The sequence below is a fragment of the Diabrotica virgifera genome, chromosome 1 (assembly GCF_917563875.1).
Source record: "Diabrotica virgifera virgifera chromosome 1, PGI_DIABVI_V3a".
Classification (NCBI taxonomy): domain Eukaryota; kingdom Metazoa; phylum Arthropoda; class Insecta; order Coleoptera; family Chrysomelidae; genus Diabrotica; species Diabrotica virgifera.
Genome location: NC_065443.1, coordinates 165,906,330 through 165,926,906, shown reverse-complemented (window position 1 = coordinate 165,926,906; position 20,577 = coordinate 165,906,330). Strand labels below are relative to the sequence as shown.

The 20,577-nt window shown below is 32.3% G+C and overlaps 1 protein-coding gene across 6 annotated transcripts in view; it reads right to left on the bottom strand.

Moving 5' to 3' along the window:
• LOC114339763 (anoctamin-5) overlaps positions 1-20,577 on the bottom strand; it is a 202,643-nt gene that overhangs the window by 67,476 nt on the left and 114,590 nt on the right. For all 6 annotated transcript variants that reach the window (XM_028290443.2, XM_028290441.2, XM_028290442.2 and 3 more), the window contains one exon: positions 19,304-19,536. In XM_028290443.2, the coding sequence (XP_028146244.1) occupies positions 19,304-19,536 (233 nt within the window). The remainder of the gene's footprint in view (positions 1-19,303; positions 19,537-20,577) is intronic.

Here is a 20,577-nt window from a genome sequence, read left to right as displayed (position 1 = left end):
TGTCTAAGGCCTCGCATCCGTGAACTTTCTCCTTTGAAATAGAATAAAAATAGTTAAATGTTACCTATTAGATACTTACAAACTCCTTGGATCTGTTATTTCGAATTTAAATTACTGTATAGTTAGATTAAAATGTTATTTATAGAATGATAAATATTACATATATGAATGTTGGTGTGAAAATAATTTTGTGGGTTCACGTGCACATCGGGGTTCTGTCTAAGGCCTCGCATCCGTGAACTTTCTCCTTTGAAATAGAATAAAAATAGTTAAATGTTACCTATTAGATACTTACAAACTCCTTGGATCTGTTATTTCGAATTTAAATTACTGTATAGTTAAATTAAAATGTTATTTATAGAATGATAAATATTACATATATGAATGTTGGTGTGAAAATAATTTTGTGGGTTCACGTGCACATGTGCACTTATGGAGAAACCGCCACTGACCTTACTTAGCACAGATTTAGCATGTAAATGTGGTTATATTGTTTACTGTAAATACCGGGTGTCCACTTATATTTTCCCCCATTTTAACTGCCTATAAGTTCCAAACGGCTCAAGATAGAAATATGCGGTTTTCGCAAAAATGTTTTATTTTAGTAAAAATTTTGTCTGAATGGATTGAATTTTTTATATCGCTTTCAAATACGAAAAGAAAAATGGCGGATTTTTGAAAAAAAAGTTGTTGACTTTTTTTAATGGAACACCCAGTATATTTTTTTGTAAATGAAAGGTCATTCACCTATCCAGCGATATAAAGTTTTTCAAAATCGGTTGTCAAATCACTGAGTAATTAATTTTTAAAATGAGAGGTGCAACGTGGATATCACATACCTAAATAACATAACTAAGCAAATTGATACTATGTTATGTGATCTCCACATTGCATCTCTCATTTTAAAAATTAATTGCTCAGTCATTTGATAACCGATTTTTAAAAAAATTATATCGTTGGATAGGTAAATGACCGTTTTTTTTCAAGTTTTAAGTAAATGACCATTTTTTATACCGCTTTTAAATAAAAATGGCGGATTTTTGAAAAAAAAACGTTGTTGACTTTTTTTATTGAAACACCCAGTATATTTTTTGTAGCTTGAAAAAACGGTCATTTACCTATCCAGCGATATAAAAGTTTTTAAAATCGGTTGTCAAATGAGTGAGCTATTAATTTTTAAAATGAGAGATGCAATGTGAAAATCACATAACATAATATCATTTTGCTTAGTTATGTTATTTAGGTATGTGATATCCACGTTGCACCGCTCATTTTAAAAATTAATGGGTGCGTTCGGATGACCACAGCGGCTGGACAGCTGAGCCAGCAGTAGCTGTCAGACGTCACCGCTGGAAGTCAGCCGCTGAGAGATTTACTAAGCTTTCCCTATCACGGCTGGATGCAACCACTCAGCCGATTTCTGCTGGCAGCCAGCCGCTATGGTCGTCCGAACGCACCCAATTACTCAGTGATTTGACAACCGGTTTTGAAAAACTTTATATCGCTGTATAGGTGAATGACCTTTCTTTTAATTTACAAAAAAATATACTGGGTATTCCATTAAAAAAAAAGTCAACCTTTTTTTCCAAAAATCCGCCATTTTTTTTCGTATTTGAAAGAAATTCAATACATTCAGACAAAACTTTTACTTAAATAAAACATTTCAGCGAAAACCGCATTTTTCTATCTTAAGCCGTTTAGAAGTTATAGGCAGTTAAAGTCTGTGGCAGTCCTTAAGAGAGCAAATGCTACCCGTGAGCTGCTTGATAACATCAAATATAGAAAGATGGCCTATTTTGGACACGTAGTAAGGGGAGACCGGTATAATATTCTTCAACTTATTATGATGGGTAAAATCGAAGGACGCAGAGGAATTGGTAGAAAGCAGGTCTCTTGGTTGAAGAATATCCGGGAGTGGACAGGAATAAAGAAAGCAGAACACCTATTTAGAATAGCTCGAGACAGAGACAGTTTCGCCATGTTAATCGCCAACGTCAAGGGGACTTGATAGGGCACGTTAAGAAGAAGAAGGCAGTTAAAATGGGGGAAAATATAAGTGGACACCCGGTATTTTAGGATTGCATTTTTGTAATAAAATTATATGTTATAAAATAAATTATTGTTTTCTGATTCCTAGAAAACATTACGTACACCGACTAAGCCCCAGGTAGGCACGGGACTCAATTTACCCATCTTCGGGACTCAACTCGGCTATTGGAAAGACGGATTATAAATTCTGGGACTCAATTAGGTTACTCCGGACCCAGATACGCCGTCCTTCTTTTATTGATGGTTCTGAAAAGTTGTCGTTCTTGGTTCATTCTTTTAAGGACATCTACATTTGTGACTTTCGACGTCCATGGTATCTTTAGGATACGGCGATAAGCCGCATTTCGAAGGCTTCCAATTTGTTCATATCATTCGTTTTGAGTGTCCAGCCCTCGACTCCATATAGCAGCACCGATCATACGTAGCACTTAGTAGAGTGTATCGATCTATTATACGGTGAATTGTAAAACGGGCCATAGGAAATTCAATGTAAAACTCTAAACTGTTAAATTCCTGCTTCCCTAATTATTTTACTTCAAAAGTCATGAGAAGATATTTGTACAGGATTAAAATCTGTATTAAAAACAAAAGTTAAAATTGTTCTACGATTTAAACATATTCCAAAATTTTGAAAAATACCTACATTTGCCACAGTAGGTACGTATGTAAAAGTTAGGCCCACGTTATTATTTAACTGATTGTTCGCACACTATTGACATAGATGAATAAAACATCTGTATTATTATTACTTTCTCCTCAACTGAGGGTATCTTATCAATTTTATTATTTTTTAAACAAGAAATGATAAAATAAAACTTTTGACAATTCAAATATTGTTTTAACTTCATTGTGACCGAACGCAGCCGATACACACTATGGCACTGTGTGTGGCCTCACTTTGGCGTAATTCTGTGAAAAATTTATTATATTTTTACAAAATTTTGGAATATGTTTAATTCGTAGAACAATTTTAACAGTTGTTTTCAATACAGATTTTAATCCTGTACAAATAATGTTTTATGTGTTTTGATGTAAAGTAATTAGGGAAGCAGGAATTCAACAGTTAAAAATGTTACACTGAACTTCCAATGGCCCGTTTTCCAATTCACCACCCGGTAGATCGATCTATTATAAATAGTACCGCTGTCTCCAATTCATGTGATTCAGACTGCCTTTTGCAAGGCAGTATTCAATATGAGGCAAGTCACTTTTGTCTGAGTCCATCCTTTATCTATCTCAAAAAAAGGTCTACAATTCTTTCTCCATATCCTACAACTTGCTTTTAATAGGGTTTTGAAACTGTTTTATTGTGATATGTCCTAAGTTACATATTGTGTTATATGGGATTAGCAACAGTTGATTGCAGTAACAATTACATTATTAACTAAAAAGATTTAACGTTTCCATTTTCACTCCGAAGAACGTTTTCAAAAGAGATTACCGCCAAGGTATTAAGGAGGTTATGTGTTAAAAAGATAAGAGCGGAAAGGAGATAGCCGTCAAGGTGTTAAGGATGTTTTGTTGTCAAAATATTGAGGTTGATATACTTGGTCATGTTGTTGTAGGCAACATCCATGCTTTAGCTAAATCGGTCTGAGGGTGAATGTTATATACCCTATTTTTCTCCTTCGCGTGCCATATCAGAATTATTATCCGACGTTGGCGATCACTATATTGCGAAGGCTTCTCGATATTTTGCAATATGCAATAATTGTCTTGCATTTGATATCTGAGTCCATTTACGAATATTTTTAACTTGTTTTCTTCCTACACCTCTACGGCCCTCTATTTTGCCTTTCAGAATCTGTTGTAATATTTTATATCGGTTTCCCCTTAGTATTTGTCCCAGACATTTTAGGTGTAACAATATTTGGGAGTTATTTATCTCTGTTGACCCTCCTTAGTACTTTTTCATTAGTCTTCCTTGCTGTCCAAGGTATCTTCAGCATCCGTCTATGAATCTACATTTCCAATGTTGCGGTTCTGTTCAAGAAGTGAACCTCTGAAAGTTAATTGGTTTGGTACCTCTGAATACGTCAAAATGCCAAAACTTACTGTTCTGAGGTAAAAACCACTACTGTTGACATTTAACTTTATCTTGTCATCTGTATCTGTCTCATTTAAGTACTTAATTTTGTGTACATGGTACATGTGTTAGTATATTGTCTATATTTTCTCTGGTTATATTTTTTGTTGTTACTTTGCAAAAGCAATAGAATCGTCTTTGTAATTTTGTTTATTGGATTTTTTTTCCGTGGAATTTATGGCTTTGGTGAGAACCAATTAGCCAGACTGTGTTTGCCAGATTGAATAATTAAGTTGTGTAAATTGTTTCATAGTATCAAACTTGAGCATGATGTATTCATTTGTTTTGTTAGTAATATGTAGCATTAGTAAGGTGTTTAATTTTTTTTTCTTCACAGCGCTAGGGCGTCAACCCGGTTAAACTCCGCGGATGTTTCAGTCCTCTTTGTGTGTGTGTGTTTTATGTTTTATTTTTTTGTTTTTTTTTTTGTTTTATTTTTTTTTGTTTTTTTATTTCTTTATTTTTTTTATTTTAATTGGTTTATTAAATTTATTTGTGTTAATACCATGTTATTTCCTGTAATAATGCTTTACATTTAGTTTCTTTCGCAGAATTGCTTACAAAATTGGTTAGTAATTTTACAATTTTAGTTTACAATTTATGATGTGTTGATGAAGTACATAAAGTGTATCATTATTTCCTGAAAAAATAATACAATTTAGGTCTATTGGAAGGTTTATATTGTAGTGAATTAAGTTTTTATATAGTTTGTTAATGTTTACATTATTTATTGGACATTCAAGTAAAACATGTACCAATGTACCCATTTTACCACAACTACAAAGTGGATCGTCTGCAATTTTCATTTTGTGCTTATAATAAGGTGTTAGTGCATGATTAGCACGTATTCGATTTATTGTGGCGACAAAGTTTCTGTTTGGTATTTTGTGAAACCATGGTTTTCTGGGGATTCTTTGCTGGTGTTTACAAAAGTTTGTTCCGGTTGTTGATGCACTGTATAGGTTATGCCACATCTCATTTATTTTGTTTCTTTGATTTAAGAATAAATCGGACGGGGGTAGTTTAAGATTTAGTTCTTCTCCTGATGTTGAGGCTGTTTTTGCTAAGGCATCCACCATTTCATTACCTGTTATACCTGCGTGTCCCTTTACCCATAGATATATGACGACTTTATTCTTGATGTGTATCTCATTATGTAAATACAGGATTTTTGCTTCAATATGATTAACTGATCTATTTATTTTAACATTTTTAAGTTTATCTACTGCACTTTTGCTGTCCGTACATATTATGAATTTGTCGTGGTTAGAGCCGAGTATGTATTTCATAGCTTGCACTATTGCTGTTAATTCTGCAGTGTATACAGAAGCTTTCTTTGGTAAAATAAATTTTTTGTCAGCATTTTCCTCAAAATGGTAAAAGGCACAACTGGTATATTCTTTTGACTTTGATCCATCAGTGAATATAGAATCATAGTTTGGCCAGTATTTGTTTTTTGTTTCGTTGAACTTTGTTTGATTGATACATGCTACTTCTTGACTTTCAAAATAGTAGGTTCTAATTTCACGTGAAAAAATTTGTTCAGGTGAGTAAAATAAAACCGGGGGGAGTTGGTTGGAATAGACTATATCTGTAATGTCAGCTATTTCTGAGAAAGTTTCTACTATGAGGGGGGTTTTCATGAAGTGCCAGTATCTATGGGTCAAAACTTGAACTGTTAGTGACTGTATACTATTGAGGTAAGAAGTTTTTTTGGAAATGGTTTTTATCATGAATTTTCTGCTCAATAGTTGTCTTCTTAGTTTAAGAGGAGGTTCCACGGCTTCAGCTTGTATAATGTTTATGGACGTTGACTTTAGATATCCCAGGCAAACTCTTAAGCATTTATTTTGTTGTATCTCGATTTTATTTAGATGTGTATCTGCTGCTGTTCCATAGAGTTGACTTCCATAATCCATTATTGATCGTACCATTGTTTTGTACAATAGTAAAGCCGTATTTGGGTCTGCTCCCCACTTTGCTTTACAAAAAGCTCTTAAAATATTTATTGAATTACTTGTCTTTTTGATAATTTGGTGGATACAGTCCTTCCATAATAGTTTTCTGTCTAGATGCAGATCAAGATATTTTACAGAGTTACTAATACAGAGTTTATATTTTCCTATTGTTAATTGTCTTTGATAGTTGTTTCTGTTTCTAGAGAAAATACATATATTGGTTTTGGACTCGGATATGGAAAGTCCCATGTTGTCTAGGCATTTTTGGATTTCTGTAAATTCAGTGTTGATATTTTCTATACATTTGTCCTCTGATTTGCTACTGGTGTAAATAACAACATCATCGGCGTATTGAATAATTTTGAACTTTTGTGATATAACATTTTCTATGTCCATTGTGTACAGGCTGTAGAGGATTGGGCTCAGGATACTACCTTGTGGTAATCCAGATCTGCATATTCTTGATACCGAAATTTCTTGATTTATCTTTAAGGAAACTGATCGATTAGAGTAAGCTGATTTTATGAAGTTGGCAAAGGAGGTTGGTAGACCAATATTGATGAGCTTCTCTTCTAGTATATTTATTTGAACATTATCATATGCTGAAGTTATATCCAAAAATGTGGCCAAAGTGCTGTATTTGTGTCTGAATCCTAGATAGATGTCATTTACTAGTATCGTTAGGGGCTCTAAGGAAGATCTTCCCTTTCTAAAAGCATATTGTGAGTCAGGTAATATTTTTTCATTTTCTAGCCAATATTCAAGCCTGTTCTTTATCATTCTTTCCATGGTTTTAAATATACACGATGATAAGGCTATGGGTCTATATGAATCTGCATTTCCGTTCTGTTTTCCAGGTTTTTTGATAGGTACTATGATGTATTCTTTCCACATCGGTGGAAAAGGAATCCTATTTATCCAAATCGAATTGAACAATTCCAACAGGGCTTTCTTATGGTCTAAGGGCATTTTATGCAACATATTGTATGAAATGTTATCCGCCCCGGGAGATTTATTATTTGTTGACTTAATGCAATGATCGAGTTCCCATAATTGAAATAGCGATTGTAGAACAGAAGTGTTCCTATTTACGGTAGCTATTTGTTGAGTAATGTTGTTTTCAACCCATGGAGGTGAGATTTTTGTGTGGAATTCGCTTATCCAGTCTTCTTTGGGGTTTATTGGGGGTTTATTTGCTTGTTTTCGGTTTTTATATCGGTTTACCTTGTTCCACACTTCTTTAATTGGTGTATTTTGATTTAGATTTTGGCAATAACTTATCCAGCTTTTTTTCTTGGTTTCTTTAAAAGTTTTTTTAGCTGCATCAAGTCTTTTATATTCTGTTAGATTATTAAGATTTGCAGCCTGTGTGTAGGTTAAGAAAGCTTGTTTTCTTGCTTTAGCAGCTATGTTACAGGTTTCGTTCCACCAGTCCTTCGAGCAATGATTTCTATTTTGTGTGTTTGATTTTCGTAAGGGAATTGCTTTGTTGGCGGCTTTGTTAATATTGTCGATAATGCCCATTAGTGATGATTTTGGTTCTGTTGCATCAAGTGTAGCGGTGTATACATCCCAATTAGCAGCCTTGAGTCTCCATATATTATGTTTTGTCTGTTTAATTTGCGCAAGCGGGATATTTCTTCCAAATTGTATGTGTATTGGTAAGTGGTTAGAGCCATAAGGTTCTTCTAAAGTAGACCACGTAATTAGTTGTGTCAGATCCTGTGTACAGAGGGTCAAGTCTACAGCTGACTTCTTATTGTTTGCTAGTGTAGGTGATCCGTCGTTCATAATTACTAGGTTGCATTGTTCGATAGCTTCTAAAAGAATCTTGCCATAAATGTCGTCATATCCATCGTTCCATGCCAAACTATGTGCGTTAAAGTCGCCCCCAATTATGAATGGTTTTGGAATTTGTTCCAAAAAGTTAGTCCACTGTTGTAATGATATTCTAGTTCTCGGTTTAAAGTATACTGAAACGAAGTAAATTTTTTTATGTATATATGGAAAATTAACCGAGATACAAGTATGCTCAAAGTTGATTGTAGTTGGAATTGAGACTTCTTGGTATATTAAGTCTGTGTGTGTGTCATCGAATTTCTTGACTGTGGACTTAATCCATTAGCCGAACTTATTTTTGCTCTACAGATATTTATCTCACATATTACTATTAAAATAAGACTTTGTATTTTAAAGATATACCTAGATTCTATAACAATAAATGGATAATTTAATCTTTAGCTACAATCATACAATATTACACATTTATATACATATATCTATATCATAAATATATTCTAGTATTATTCAATATTATTCTTTATTGTATGTTTTTTTTATTATCATTATTTTTGTTTTTTTTTATTTTTTATTTATTATTATTTTTTTTTGTTTTTTTTTTAATTGTATTATAAGGGATGTCAACAAGGAGTACTTCTGCTCAGGGGTCTTTCAGAGCAATGCACACACACAAAACTAGACCACGGAAAGGTAGGTAGACAAATGGGATAAACACAGGTATTATAGTTTACAATTTTAATTTTATACTAAGTATGTGTTTAATTAGGATCTCATATACACGTTCGTCTAAACTAGATAATATTGTTATTAGATTAAAAGGTCTTGTAATATTGGTTTCTCTATATACTTGATTCATGAAATGATTTATTTCGATTATCTTTAGTCTACAGTTTAGTATCATGTGTTCTGCAGATCCTAACTCACCACATTCACAAAGATTACTATCACTAAGACCTATTTTAAATTTGTGTTCTGGAATTAGGCAGTGTCCAAATCTAAGTCTGCATATATATGAAACAACGATTTTTTCGCCGTGATAATGATTAAACCAGGATTTAGCTGGAATATTTAATTGTATGTTTTTGTAGAATAGCCCTTTTGTTGAATTGTTATACCATTGTTGCCAGGTTTTGGTTTTATTGCTAGTAATATTAGCGTAAACATCATTTAATGTTAATTTATATTCACTTTCAATTTCTTGTTCGGTAGCCTTCTTAGCTAAAGTATCTACTATTTCATTGTGTTTAAGATTAGAGTGGGCTTTTACCCAACAAAATGATATTTGTTTGCCCTTATCCTTAAGTGCGATATATGCCTTAATAATATCAATATATATGTAGTTTGATATGTCCTTTAAACTTTCCAGTTTAAGTAAAGCACTTTTGCTGTCTGTAAGGATTAGGAATTTCTCTTCGTTATTGTTTATACTGCTTATATACTGCAATGCTCTCAGTATTGCAATAAGTTCTGCTGAAAATGTAAAATTTTCATTAAGTCGTATACCCTTTTTATACCTTGTCCTAGGGTCCCACACGGCAGCGGCCACCCTCGAATTCATTTTTGAGGCGTCGGTATAAATTTGGTAATGTCCCGGAAATAAAGTTTCTATATCCACATTAAACATGGCATTCCTTAAGTTTAAGTAAATTGGAAATTTCGAGTAATCTCTCATGTATGTTGGTTGTATGTTTGGTATATTGTTAAGATTTATCTGAAACATGGATGGCAGAGTTGATGTATGTAGTTTATTTTTAAATTGTCTTAATCTATTGTAACTTTCGGCAAGTAGTAATGTTGGCTTTTTCCTCCAGTATTCTGTGGTTAGGTCATTTATACAAAGTTTGTGGCAGTTGTTGCATATTATGCTTTCTTTAGTTATCATTTTAGTTATAAATTTTTCACACAGAGTTTTCCTTCTTAACCATAACGGTGGTTCATTACATTCTACGATTAGGTTTGATATTGGAGTACTCATCAAAGCTCCTATACATATTCTGAGGCATTTATTTGAAAGGATGTCTATTTTTTGAAGATGGGTTTTGGCGGCTTGATTGTAAAAGTAACATCCGTAATCTAATATTGATCTTATATATGACCTATACATTAGTAATGCTATGTTGGGATCTGCTCCCCAGGTTGTATAGTTTACTGCTCGTAACGCATTGTACCCTTTGTCAGCTCTTGCTACGATATACTCAATATGATCTTTCCAAATCATTTTCCTATCCAGTATAATACCCAAATATTTAACTTTAGGTTGAACTTTAAACGAGACATTTTGCAACTCCACTACTTCTGGAATGTTTCGTTTTCGGGAGAATATACAAGCTTGTGTTTTTTTTGTTGATATGTTTAATGCTATTTGATCTAGGTCTTCTTGTAGATGTTTAAATATTGTATTTATTTTTCTACTGCCTTGTTCTATTTCCAATTGATCTACATATATGCATATATCATCTGCGAATTGTAATATTTTACCTTGTTTGCTAGTAATTATGCTTTGACCTATATGTGCTGTATAAATAGTGTATAATATTGGACTTAAGATGCTCCCTTGAGGTAACCCGATGTTTGAAACTCTGGGTCCTATTAGTTTGTTATTGATTTGAAGATAAAGAGTTCTATTGATGTAAAGTTGATGAAGTTTCCAGCAGAGTGTATCTGGCAGTCATATTTCCTTCATTTTGTGGTATAGAAGTTGTAGGTTCACATTGTCATATGCGTTTTCTATGTCTATGAATGTAGCAAATACCGACTTGTTGGCGGAAAATGAGTTATATATATCCAGTATTAAGTGCGTTAAATTTTCCATCGTAGAACATGATTTTCTAAAGCCGAATTGTGTTGCAGGTATTTTAGAATTTTTTTCTAACCATAATTCTAGTCTGCATTTAATTATTCTTTCCATTGTTTTTAACACACATGATGATAGTGAAATGCCTTTATACCAGCGTTTCCCAAACTTATTTTTCCGTGGCCCGGTTATTTTTGTGTTTATCCTTCATGACCCACTAATTTTTTTGCATACCCTGTACTCCTGGCGGCAAGACAGCCAAAAATATATCAGTGGTATTATGCCAAATATGTCTTTGAGACTTTGAATGCACTATCACACGATAGTTAGATTACTGACTCATTTAAATCCGGAAGTCCTGTCTCGGATTCTAGGTTCATTGTAAATGGATTCCTTATCCCTACTTTGTTGCTGTGAATGGGGGGAAAATATTCCCTCAGATTTGCCTCCAGTCCTAGCAGATATTTCTTGAAACCCGCTGAAATCTCATCCGGCAATAATTATCCATCCGCATCCGTCCATTAAACTCTTTTTGTAGTTCTGTTAGCTTTGTAATTTCCTGCTTCCCCGAGGCGTGGCATCAAATTAAGTTTTTTTGTTGGAGCTTCCATCTTCTCTTGTAACACATTGCTACCTTGTAATGCCATATTTAAATTGTTCAAGAAGTCAAAAATATGACAAACATATAGGTTACCTGGGTGCTAACCCGCTCCTTGATTAACCAATTGACATCATGAAAACTTTATTTAAATTGAAATATTGCATCCCTAGCCGTTGGTGGATGTTGTTCTAAGAATACTGAAATTTCTTTCTTTAATCTTTAATTCAATTGATTCGATTAAAGTTTTTTTAAAACATTCCCTTTTGATAGCCAACGCACTTCGCAGTGTAAAAGAAGATGTTCATGTAAAACGGCGAGGCGAGGCGATCCGGCATTTTGCTTTCGTGGCCCAGTACCGGGTCGCGACCCACCGTTTGGGAAACGCTGCTCTATACGAATCCGGACAGTTTGGTGATTTGTGTGGCTTAAGAATTGGAATTATGATGTACTCTTTCCATGCACGGGGTATATCCATACTCATCCAGATATTGTTTATTACATTTAGTAGTTGAACTTTCTTATGTATGGGTAAATTATACAACATACTATAGTGTATACCATCTAATCCTGGAGCTGAATTATTATGTCTTTTTAGGCAGTTCTTTAATTCTTCCAGACTAAATGCTTCAGTGAGAAACATGTTGTCTTCGTTTGCTTCGTCATTGTCATGTCTATTATCCGTTGGGTTCCTGTGATTAATTTCTCCTTCTATAACCCAAGGTCTAGCAATTTTATTAAAAAATATATCTGTCCACTCATTTTCAACTATCGGATTATTGGGAGGATTATAAACGTTTTTTAATTTTCTGATTGCATTCCATATTTTGCTAATAGGTGTATTTTTATTTAAACTACTACAAAAGTTTTTCCAAGAAGCTCTTTTGCTGCCTAAAATAATTCTTTTTTTTTTATAAGCTTCTGCATGTTGATATTTTAAGTAATTATCGTAATTAGATAGTCTTTTAAACTGCAAAAAAGCTTCTTTTTGTTGTCTTATAGCGTCCCTACAATCATCATTCCACCATGGTTTATTAAATTTTGCATTGGGCCCTCTCTTCCTCTCTGGAATAGAGCTTTTACTAGCTAAATTTATTGAGTCACAAAATGTGGAATATTCTTTCTCTGAACCATCTGATATATTATTATTCTTTTCATTGTTTAAGAGATAGGTAAAGAAAACCCAGTCTGCCTTTTTAATATCCCATGTAATTCTAGATCTAGATATATCATTAGTGTCAATGACAGCATTACTATTAGTAACGTTACTATCAGTATTATGGTTAAATTCTATTACTATTGGGTAGTGATCAGAACCCAGACTCAAAGATTCTGTGTGCCAATCAAATTTGTAATAAATATCCCTAGAGCAAATTGTTAAGTCTATAGCAGATCTATTTAAATTCATAGGTCTACGAATTAATGTTTCTGACCCATCATTTAGGAAATTAAGTCCACATTGCTCCATAGCCTCAAAAACGTAAATACCTTCTTGATCGGTGACATCACACCCCCACATTTTATTATGGCAGTTGAAATCTCCCCCTATTAAAAAAGGTTTGTGTAAACTATTGAAAAATTTAACCCATTCGTTTTTTGACACACATAGTTTGGGTTTTGCATAAATGGAATATAAGTTTAAGTTTTTATTATTCATCTTAATCTGTACTGTAACGCACATGACATTATTTATTTTATAAAAATTTAAATTGTTCTGAAAATTGATATTTTTTCTTAATATCGCTACTCCTGCATAACCATCTGATCTATCTTCACGGAAGATGTTATATTGGGAAAAGCTTATCTTTGAATCCGGTTTTAACCAAGTTTCACTTAAAAGAATAGCTAAGAATTTATTTTCGAAAATGTACTTTTCAAAATGGCCTTTATTGTTCACTATTGATCGTGAATTCCATTGTAAAATCTTATTATTTACTAGGGCCATTTAAAACTTTTTCTATATTACTTTTAATGTCGTCTAAAATTTGTTTGTTTGCTATTGGAATTAAGTTTTTGTCTAAGAAATTTTTAAATATTGTTACTATATTATCAGTAATTTGTTTACTAGTTAGTGAGTTTTCTTGGACTATTTTTGTTTGATTTTGATATAATGGGTTGTTTATAACTGGTAGCGACGGGTAAGCAGAAGTGCTTGCAGTGTCCAGTATATTTTCGTGTTCTTTTGCATAAGGATAAACTGATTTATTTTGAGCTGCTTCGCTCCATTTTCTTTTGGTTGTCACTGTGTACCTATTTCCTGTGTTTGTTGAATTTAGGACTGTCCTATAGCTACTGCTGTATTTTAATTTTGCTTCTTCAAAAGGTAAATTTTCATTTACCATTATACAGGGTGGTTCATCTTATTCGCCTCGGTCTCTGTACAGAAAACCACTTGATATTTAAAAAAAATGTCTTCACAGAAATATACAGGGCCTTTAATACTACAACCTAAAAATAATGTGAATTATACAGGGTGTTCCAAAAAAGAGTGGTATATCAAAGTTATATTTTTTCTTATGGAATGCCTTATATCTGATGACATTATTGAGTTGACCTTAAAAAATAAGCTATACTTTCATAAGGGTTCCATATACCTAAATACAGGGTGTTTTGATTTATTTCGATTTTTATAAAAATGTAAGGTTTTAGAAAAAAATAAATATCTACGAATCTAAGAAGCAGTAACAAATTCTTTCTTGGATCTTAATAATAGACTATTTAGCATACTTAAACAGATGCTTATTGCAACAAAAGTTCTTACAGGGTGGTCAAAATATGAGATTGTTCTATTAACAAATTCAAGCTGTAATAACTTACTTATTTTAAATGGAACACCCTGTATCTTACTAGTCTATCGCGTAGAAAATTTACTTAGCTTTCAATTTGTACTAGGGTTTCCTATACCTATCTTTTTACAGGGTGGTCAAAATATTAGATTGTTCTATTAACAAATTCAAGCTGTAATAACTTCCTTATTTTAAATGGAACACCCTGTATCTTACTAGTCTATCGAGTAGAAAATTTACTTAGCTTTCAATTCTTATTAGGGTTTCCTATACCTATCTCCCTTCATTTTTTAAATATTTAAAGATTTCCTAATTTGTAAGCTTTAAAAATTAGAATTAAGTACCTATGTCGTGGTTATGTACAACACATCACCAACACCGGCAATATACTTAAATATCTTAGTCAAGATAGTTTCATTAATAAAATTCACATTTTTATCATTTAATCACACAGTGTTCTTATTTTAAATGACATACTCGATATTCTATTCTTTATAATGGAAGATATTTAAAATCTCTTCAATTCCATGTTAACATTCTCAATACACATGTTATTCTGTAGATATAAATTCTCATGTTTTTCTGTAAATACCCATTTTTACATATTTTTGTACAATAGGCTCGTTTTCGTCAAAGTAGCCATTGCATTTAATTGTTTGTAATTGCGATTTAAAGATTCAAACAAAAAGTGGCGTTCTTAAATTTACTTAATATCCGTTGGGTTAAGATATGCAAAATACTTATACGGAATGAAATATAATTTAAATATCTTCCAGAATACGGCATCTAATATAGGGTATGCAGTTTAAAATAAACGTATTACATATTCAATTTCACATGTAGGCCAAAATCAACTAAAATAATACAACACTCTGTGTGACTACATGATAAAACTGAAAATTTCATTAATGACAGTATCTTGTCTAGTATATTGCCGGTGTTGGTGATGTGTTTTACATAAACACGACATAGGTACTTATGTACATAATTCTAATTTTTAAAGCTTACAAATTAGGAAATCTTTAAATATTTAAAAAATGAAGGGAGATAGGTATAGGAAACCCTAATAAGAATTGAAAGCTAAGTAAATTTTCTACTCGATAGACTAGTAAGATACAGGGTGTTCCATTTAAAATAAGTAAGTTATAAAGCTTGAATTTGTTAATACAACAATCTAATATTTTGACCGCCCTGTAGAAAGATAGGTATAGGAAACCCTAGTACAAATTGAAAGCTAAGTAAATTTTCTACGCAATAGACCAGTAAGATACAGGGTGTTCCATTTAAAATAAGTAAGTTATTACAGCTTGAATTTGTTAATAGAACAATCTCATATTTTGACCACCCTGTAAGAAATTTTGTTGCAATAAGCATCTGTTTACGTATGCTAAATAGTCTTTTATTAAGATCCAAGAAAGAATTTGTTACTGCTTCTTAGATTGTTAGATATTTATTTTTTTCTAAAACCTTACATTTTTATAAAAATCGAAATAAATCAAAACACCCTGTATTTAGGTATAGGGAACCCTTACGAAAGTATAGCTTATTTTTTAAGGTCAATTCAATAATGTCATCAGATATAGGGTATTCCATAATAAAAAATATAACTTTGATATACCACTCTTTTTTGGAACACCCTGTATAATTCATATTATTTTTAGGTTGTAGTATTAAAGTCCCTGTATATTTCTGTGAAGAAATTTTTTTAAAATATCAAGTGGTTTTCCGTACAGAGACCGAGGCGAATAAGATGAACCACCCTGTATATTTAATACCCTTTTGTTTTTCAAACTCAGCGCATTTGTTTCGATCTAATGCTGAATGGTTTCCAAAACATAATATACAAGTGGGATCTGTTAAATCGCACACATCTGAATCATGTTCCTGTCCGCACTTGCTGCATCTTTTCTTACCACGACATTGTGACGTAACGTGCCCGTATCTAATGCAATTAAGGCACTGTATTACTCTTGGAACATAAGGTTCCACTTGGTATATCATTCGTTCAATAATTACTTGTTTTGGAATCATTTGGCCTCTGATGAAACACCACTATCGTACCCGTCTCCACCAGTTGATCATTTTCTTTTCGCTTTATTCTTTTAACGTTTATTACTTTAAAATTGCCGTATCTTGGAACAATAATACCTTTTAATTCGTTTTCTGAAATATTTTTGTCTACCCCTGTAATTACCCCACTCTTTTGAGGAAAAAAATTTGGAATATATAAATCGTAATTTCTTTCTATTAACTTTTTACATTACACTAAAATATTAGCGCTTTTATATGTGTTACATTCAATTTTAATTTTATTTTTTCCTATAATATTAATATTAACAATATTATCCCTAATTGCAGGTACTGCACCTAAAATTAATCGAGCTGTCGCGATACGATGCAATCGGCCGATGTTCCCTTCCTTATTCTGCATAAAAACAAAATAAGGACCTTGGTCACCTTGACTGTATTTATTTTTCACCTCTGACATTATGGACTGGCCTATATTATTATTTGTTTTATTGCTTACCTGATAATCTGGTAAAAAGTTTTTTGGATTTGTTATCGGTACCTGTTTTGATTGTGTATTAATATTAATATTTATAATTTCCTCAGACTGTTTTTGTTTTTCATTAACTTCATAATCCATATTACTAGCAACATCGTCAATCCTTCCTCTGTCAGGTGGATTTCCTCTGCCATCTGAATTTATTTCCATTTTTCGGTAAAAACAACAACAACTCTATTAATTAGCACTTCGATCACACAGAGAACTATTCGCTTCCGCTGCTACAATCGAACTGTATATTAAGTCTGATTTTAATAAAATGGCAGAGCCACCGTACCCGTCGTCCCGGTCACAGCGAATATTGTTGAAACCTTTAAAATTATAATATTTTTCTGCTTTAACCATGTTTCCGATAGAAGTGCAACGGAATAGTTGCCCCTATCTAGTAGATATTCCAAGTTATTTTTATTAGAAACTGCCGAACGGCAGTTCCATTGAAGAATATTTATTGTCTGATAGTTGAGGTCTGAAAAATGTGATGATGTGTTTCCATTTATAGTTAATTTGACTAAGTTTTCAAGTTCTTCCTTATTTACATTTATACTTTTATAACTACTTTTATTACATTTATAACTAATTCTAATATTGAATTTATCATGCTCAAGTCTGAAGGAGATGCAACTGGATTATTATTAATATTTCCCTTATAGTTAATACTTTCTAATATTCCTCCCGTAGGTAATTGAGATCTAGGGGAAGATATAATTTCATTATGCAAAATTAATGTTGGATCTGGACTATTTGGTCTTTGTCTTTTAAATGTTCGAGAATTTGTACTATTTGAATTATTATTGTAGAATATATTATTAGTTGACATTTTATTAATTGAATTTAATGGGAGTTGGGTGGGTGTATAATTATTGGGATTTAATGGAGGGAAAGTTTTGAGGCAGGAGAGGTTTGTAGTTTGTTCAGTATTAATGGATGTTACTTTTGCATAGGAGTTTCTGGGGAACTGTTTGTTGGCGTCTTGATAACTAATATTATTGGAAGACATAGCGTCTTTAATAAGTTTTTGACGCTGAAATTCTTGACACGCGCTTAAGTCTGTAGTAAAATGATCTCCCGAACAATTAAAACATTTTGGAGTGAGATCGGTCTTTTTACATTCTTTTGAGTTGTGGGAATCTTGACATTTATCGCACCTAGCCTTGCTCTTACACTGCCCACCTGTATGTCCGAATCGAAGATAATTAAAGCATAATAACAACTTTTGTTTATACGGTTCGACTTACTTTAGTACCTTGTTGATTGTTATATATTTTGGTAGCACTTGTGACTTAAAACTAACTATACATGTTTTTGTCGGAATCTATTGAGTACCGTTTTCATCTACTTGCCTCCGATTTAATCTTGTGACTTGAAGGACTTCAAATTTACAGTGTAAATCGTACATTTTGAGTCTGTTCTTAACATACTCTACTGAAAATTCTGTGGAAATATCTTTTATTACGCCCTGTCTAACTAAAAGAAACTTAGGAATGTATATGTCTAAATTATTTTTTGTAAATATTGCTTCATTTTTTTTAGATATGATATAGTTAACCGATTTATAATCTTTAAATTTAATACGTATTTTATTTCTCCCTACTGCGTCAATGTTTACAATTTTTTCATCAATTTCTTTAAAATTTGTGATAATAATGTCACCTATCCTTAACGCGTTTAATCTGCCTTGAAAATCGGGTGAATTATTTTCTAAATATGCGTAAAAAGGTCCTACATCGTTTTGTCGGTAAAGAAATTCCTCTTCCTTTTTGTTCCTACTTCTTTATTTATGGTATTTGTTATTGAAGTTTGTACATTAGCAAAGTCATTATCGATAATGAGTTTATTATTAACAAGTTTTGTGGTACTTATCTGTGTAACCGGAACAAGATTTTGAAATCCTAACAGCTCCTCTCTTGAAGATGTTGCATGTTCTGTATCCATTTGCGCCTCTAAAACATTTTTATCGGGGGCGTCGCCCCCGCTTACTGCACTCATAAGTTTTTAATATCTTTATTTCGATTTCGCTTTTTTATTTGGTGTAATTAATTTACTTTTAAAGTTCACAAAATATTTATTTATATACCTAATTTATAAACACCGGTTTTAAAAACAAGCTTCTTTCCTACGCACGTCCGACTACCACGACGAATGAAAGCTGAATGATGTTTATTGGATATATTCCTTAACATTTCAAATTGGAATGTAATTTTACTTTTGTAAAATAAATATACCACGCATTGTAGAAATAAATAATTTTCAGGTGCTTACAACTTGCAAAAGGAGTAAGAATTTTAATAATCGTTAATAATCCAATAATAACGTTATTACTCTACAATGATTAACAATAACTCTACAATGATTAATCTATAGAAATAACCTCAAAAAACAGAAAACAAATTTTAAGCAAAGGCTTAAACCAACTCAAGCACGAGCTTAAAATTATTGGGTTTAAGCCTAAGCTTAAACCTCAAATTGAAGTGGAAATACAGGCATCTAGGCTTAAGCTCAGGCTTAAAGTAAGCTTTGGCTTAAGTGCGCTTGGAAATACCGGCCCTTAGATTTTAACTAGCTTATTGTTTACTGTTTGTATATATTTTAGAATAAAGTGCAGTTTCTGTCCACGAATATATTGTTTTATTCTTAATGCTTAACCATTAAGAGGCGACATTACTTACGTTGGTATGTTATTGTACAATGTTGCGCAGGAGTATACAAAACAGAGTAAACCAACAATGGCAGCGGGAATTAACATGTGTGTATAAAATCCCAACCAGGCAAAGTAAAACCCTATTTTTACACCAAAATACTCTTTTACGTAATCCAATGGTTGGTATCTGTACCACCTTTTTAAAGCCGCCCATTCTATGTATAATAAACTTCTTGCCGAATCAGAATGTTTCAAGTCACCCTAAAAACAAATTGAGCAATAAATACTACAGAACAATGTAAAAAATGTGTCAGCATAATAATTTCTTTTATCAAGCAAGCAATAGATGTAGTGTGAGAATTGGCCATATAGTGGATCCCAAACCCTCTTTTCAGTGCGTCATTAATTTTGACGTCATATAGGATTTTAAGAAAGTCGCAAATTATTACATGACATTTTAGTTAAATCTAAGACTTGTCAGAATATTTATATTTATATAAACGCCAATATTTATACAAATATTTTCCAAAATATTAATATTTTAATGTAAAAAATAAATAAATATAAAATCAAATTTCACTATTAGTCTGGGCTGATTATCGGAGAAAAGGCCATTTTTGGGAATAGCTATTTGTATAACAAGGGAGGAAAGTGCTACTTTTCCTCCCGAGAATGAAGTTTACTGCCCGACGCGTAGCGGAGGGCAGTAATCATTCAAGGGAGGAAAAGGCACTTTACTCCCATGTTATACATATGGTTTTTCCACCTTCCTCAAATAACAAGTCATTTTTTCATTTTTACTAAATTTATTTATGTAACTAACCAACAAAATTTATTAGAACTAAAACTAACAAGTACGTACAATATAACTGTCAACTGTCAAATATAAGTCAAATTAATAATGTAAACATTGTTAAATCAAAATAACAATTTACTGTTTTTTACCATTCTGCAAAATACAGAGTGTTTTATAAATAAACTTTAAAATGTATAGAAACTTACGTAATAGAAAATAGATATTGTACAAGGCGTCAATAAGTTACATTTCATGAATGAAATACCATGACGTCACTTTTACTTTTCCTCCCTAGGGAGGAAAAATATTTTCCTCCCTAGGGAGGAAAAGTACAACTTTGCTCCCTACAATCAGGTCCGGAAAAGTATACTTTCGGTAGAGGTAGGTGGAAAAAGTTATTTACCAGCAATTTTATTGCTGGAATCGAATTATAAGATCCCATATATTAATAATATAGGTATGCAAAGTCCTCAGATAGTGTGCTACTTTTTTTATAAACAAAATGG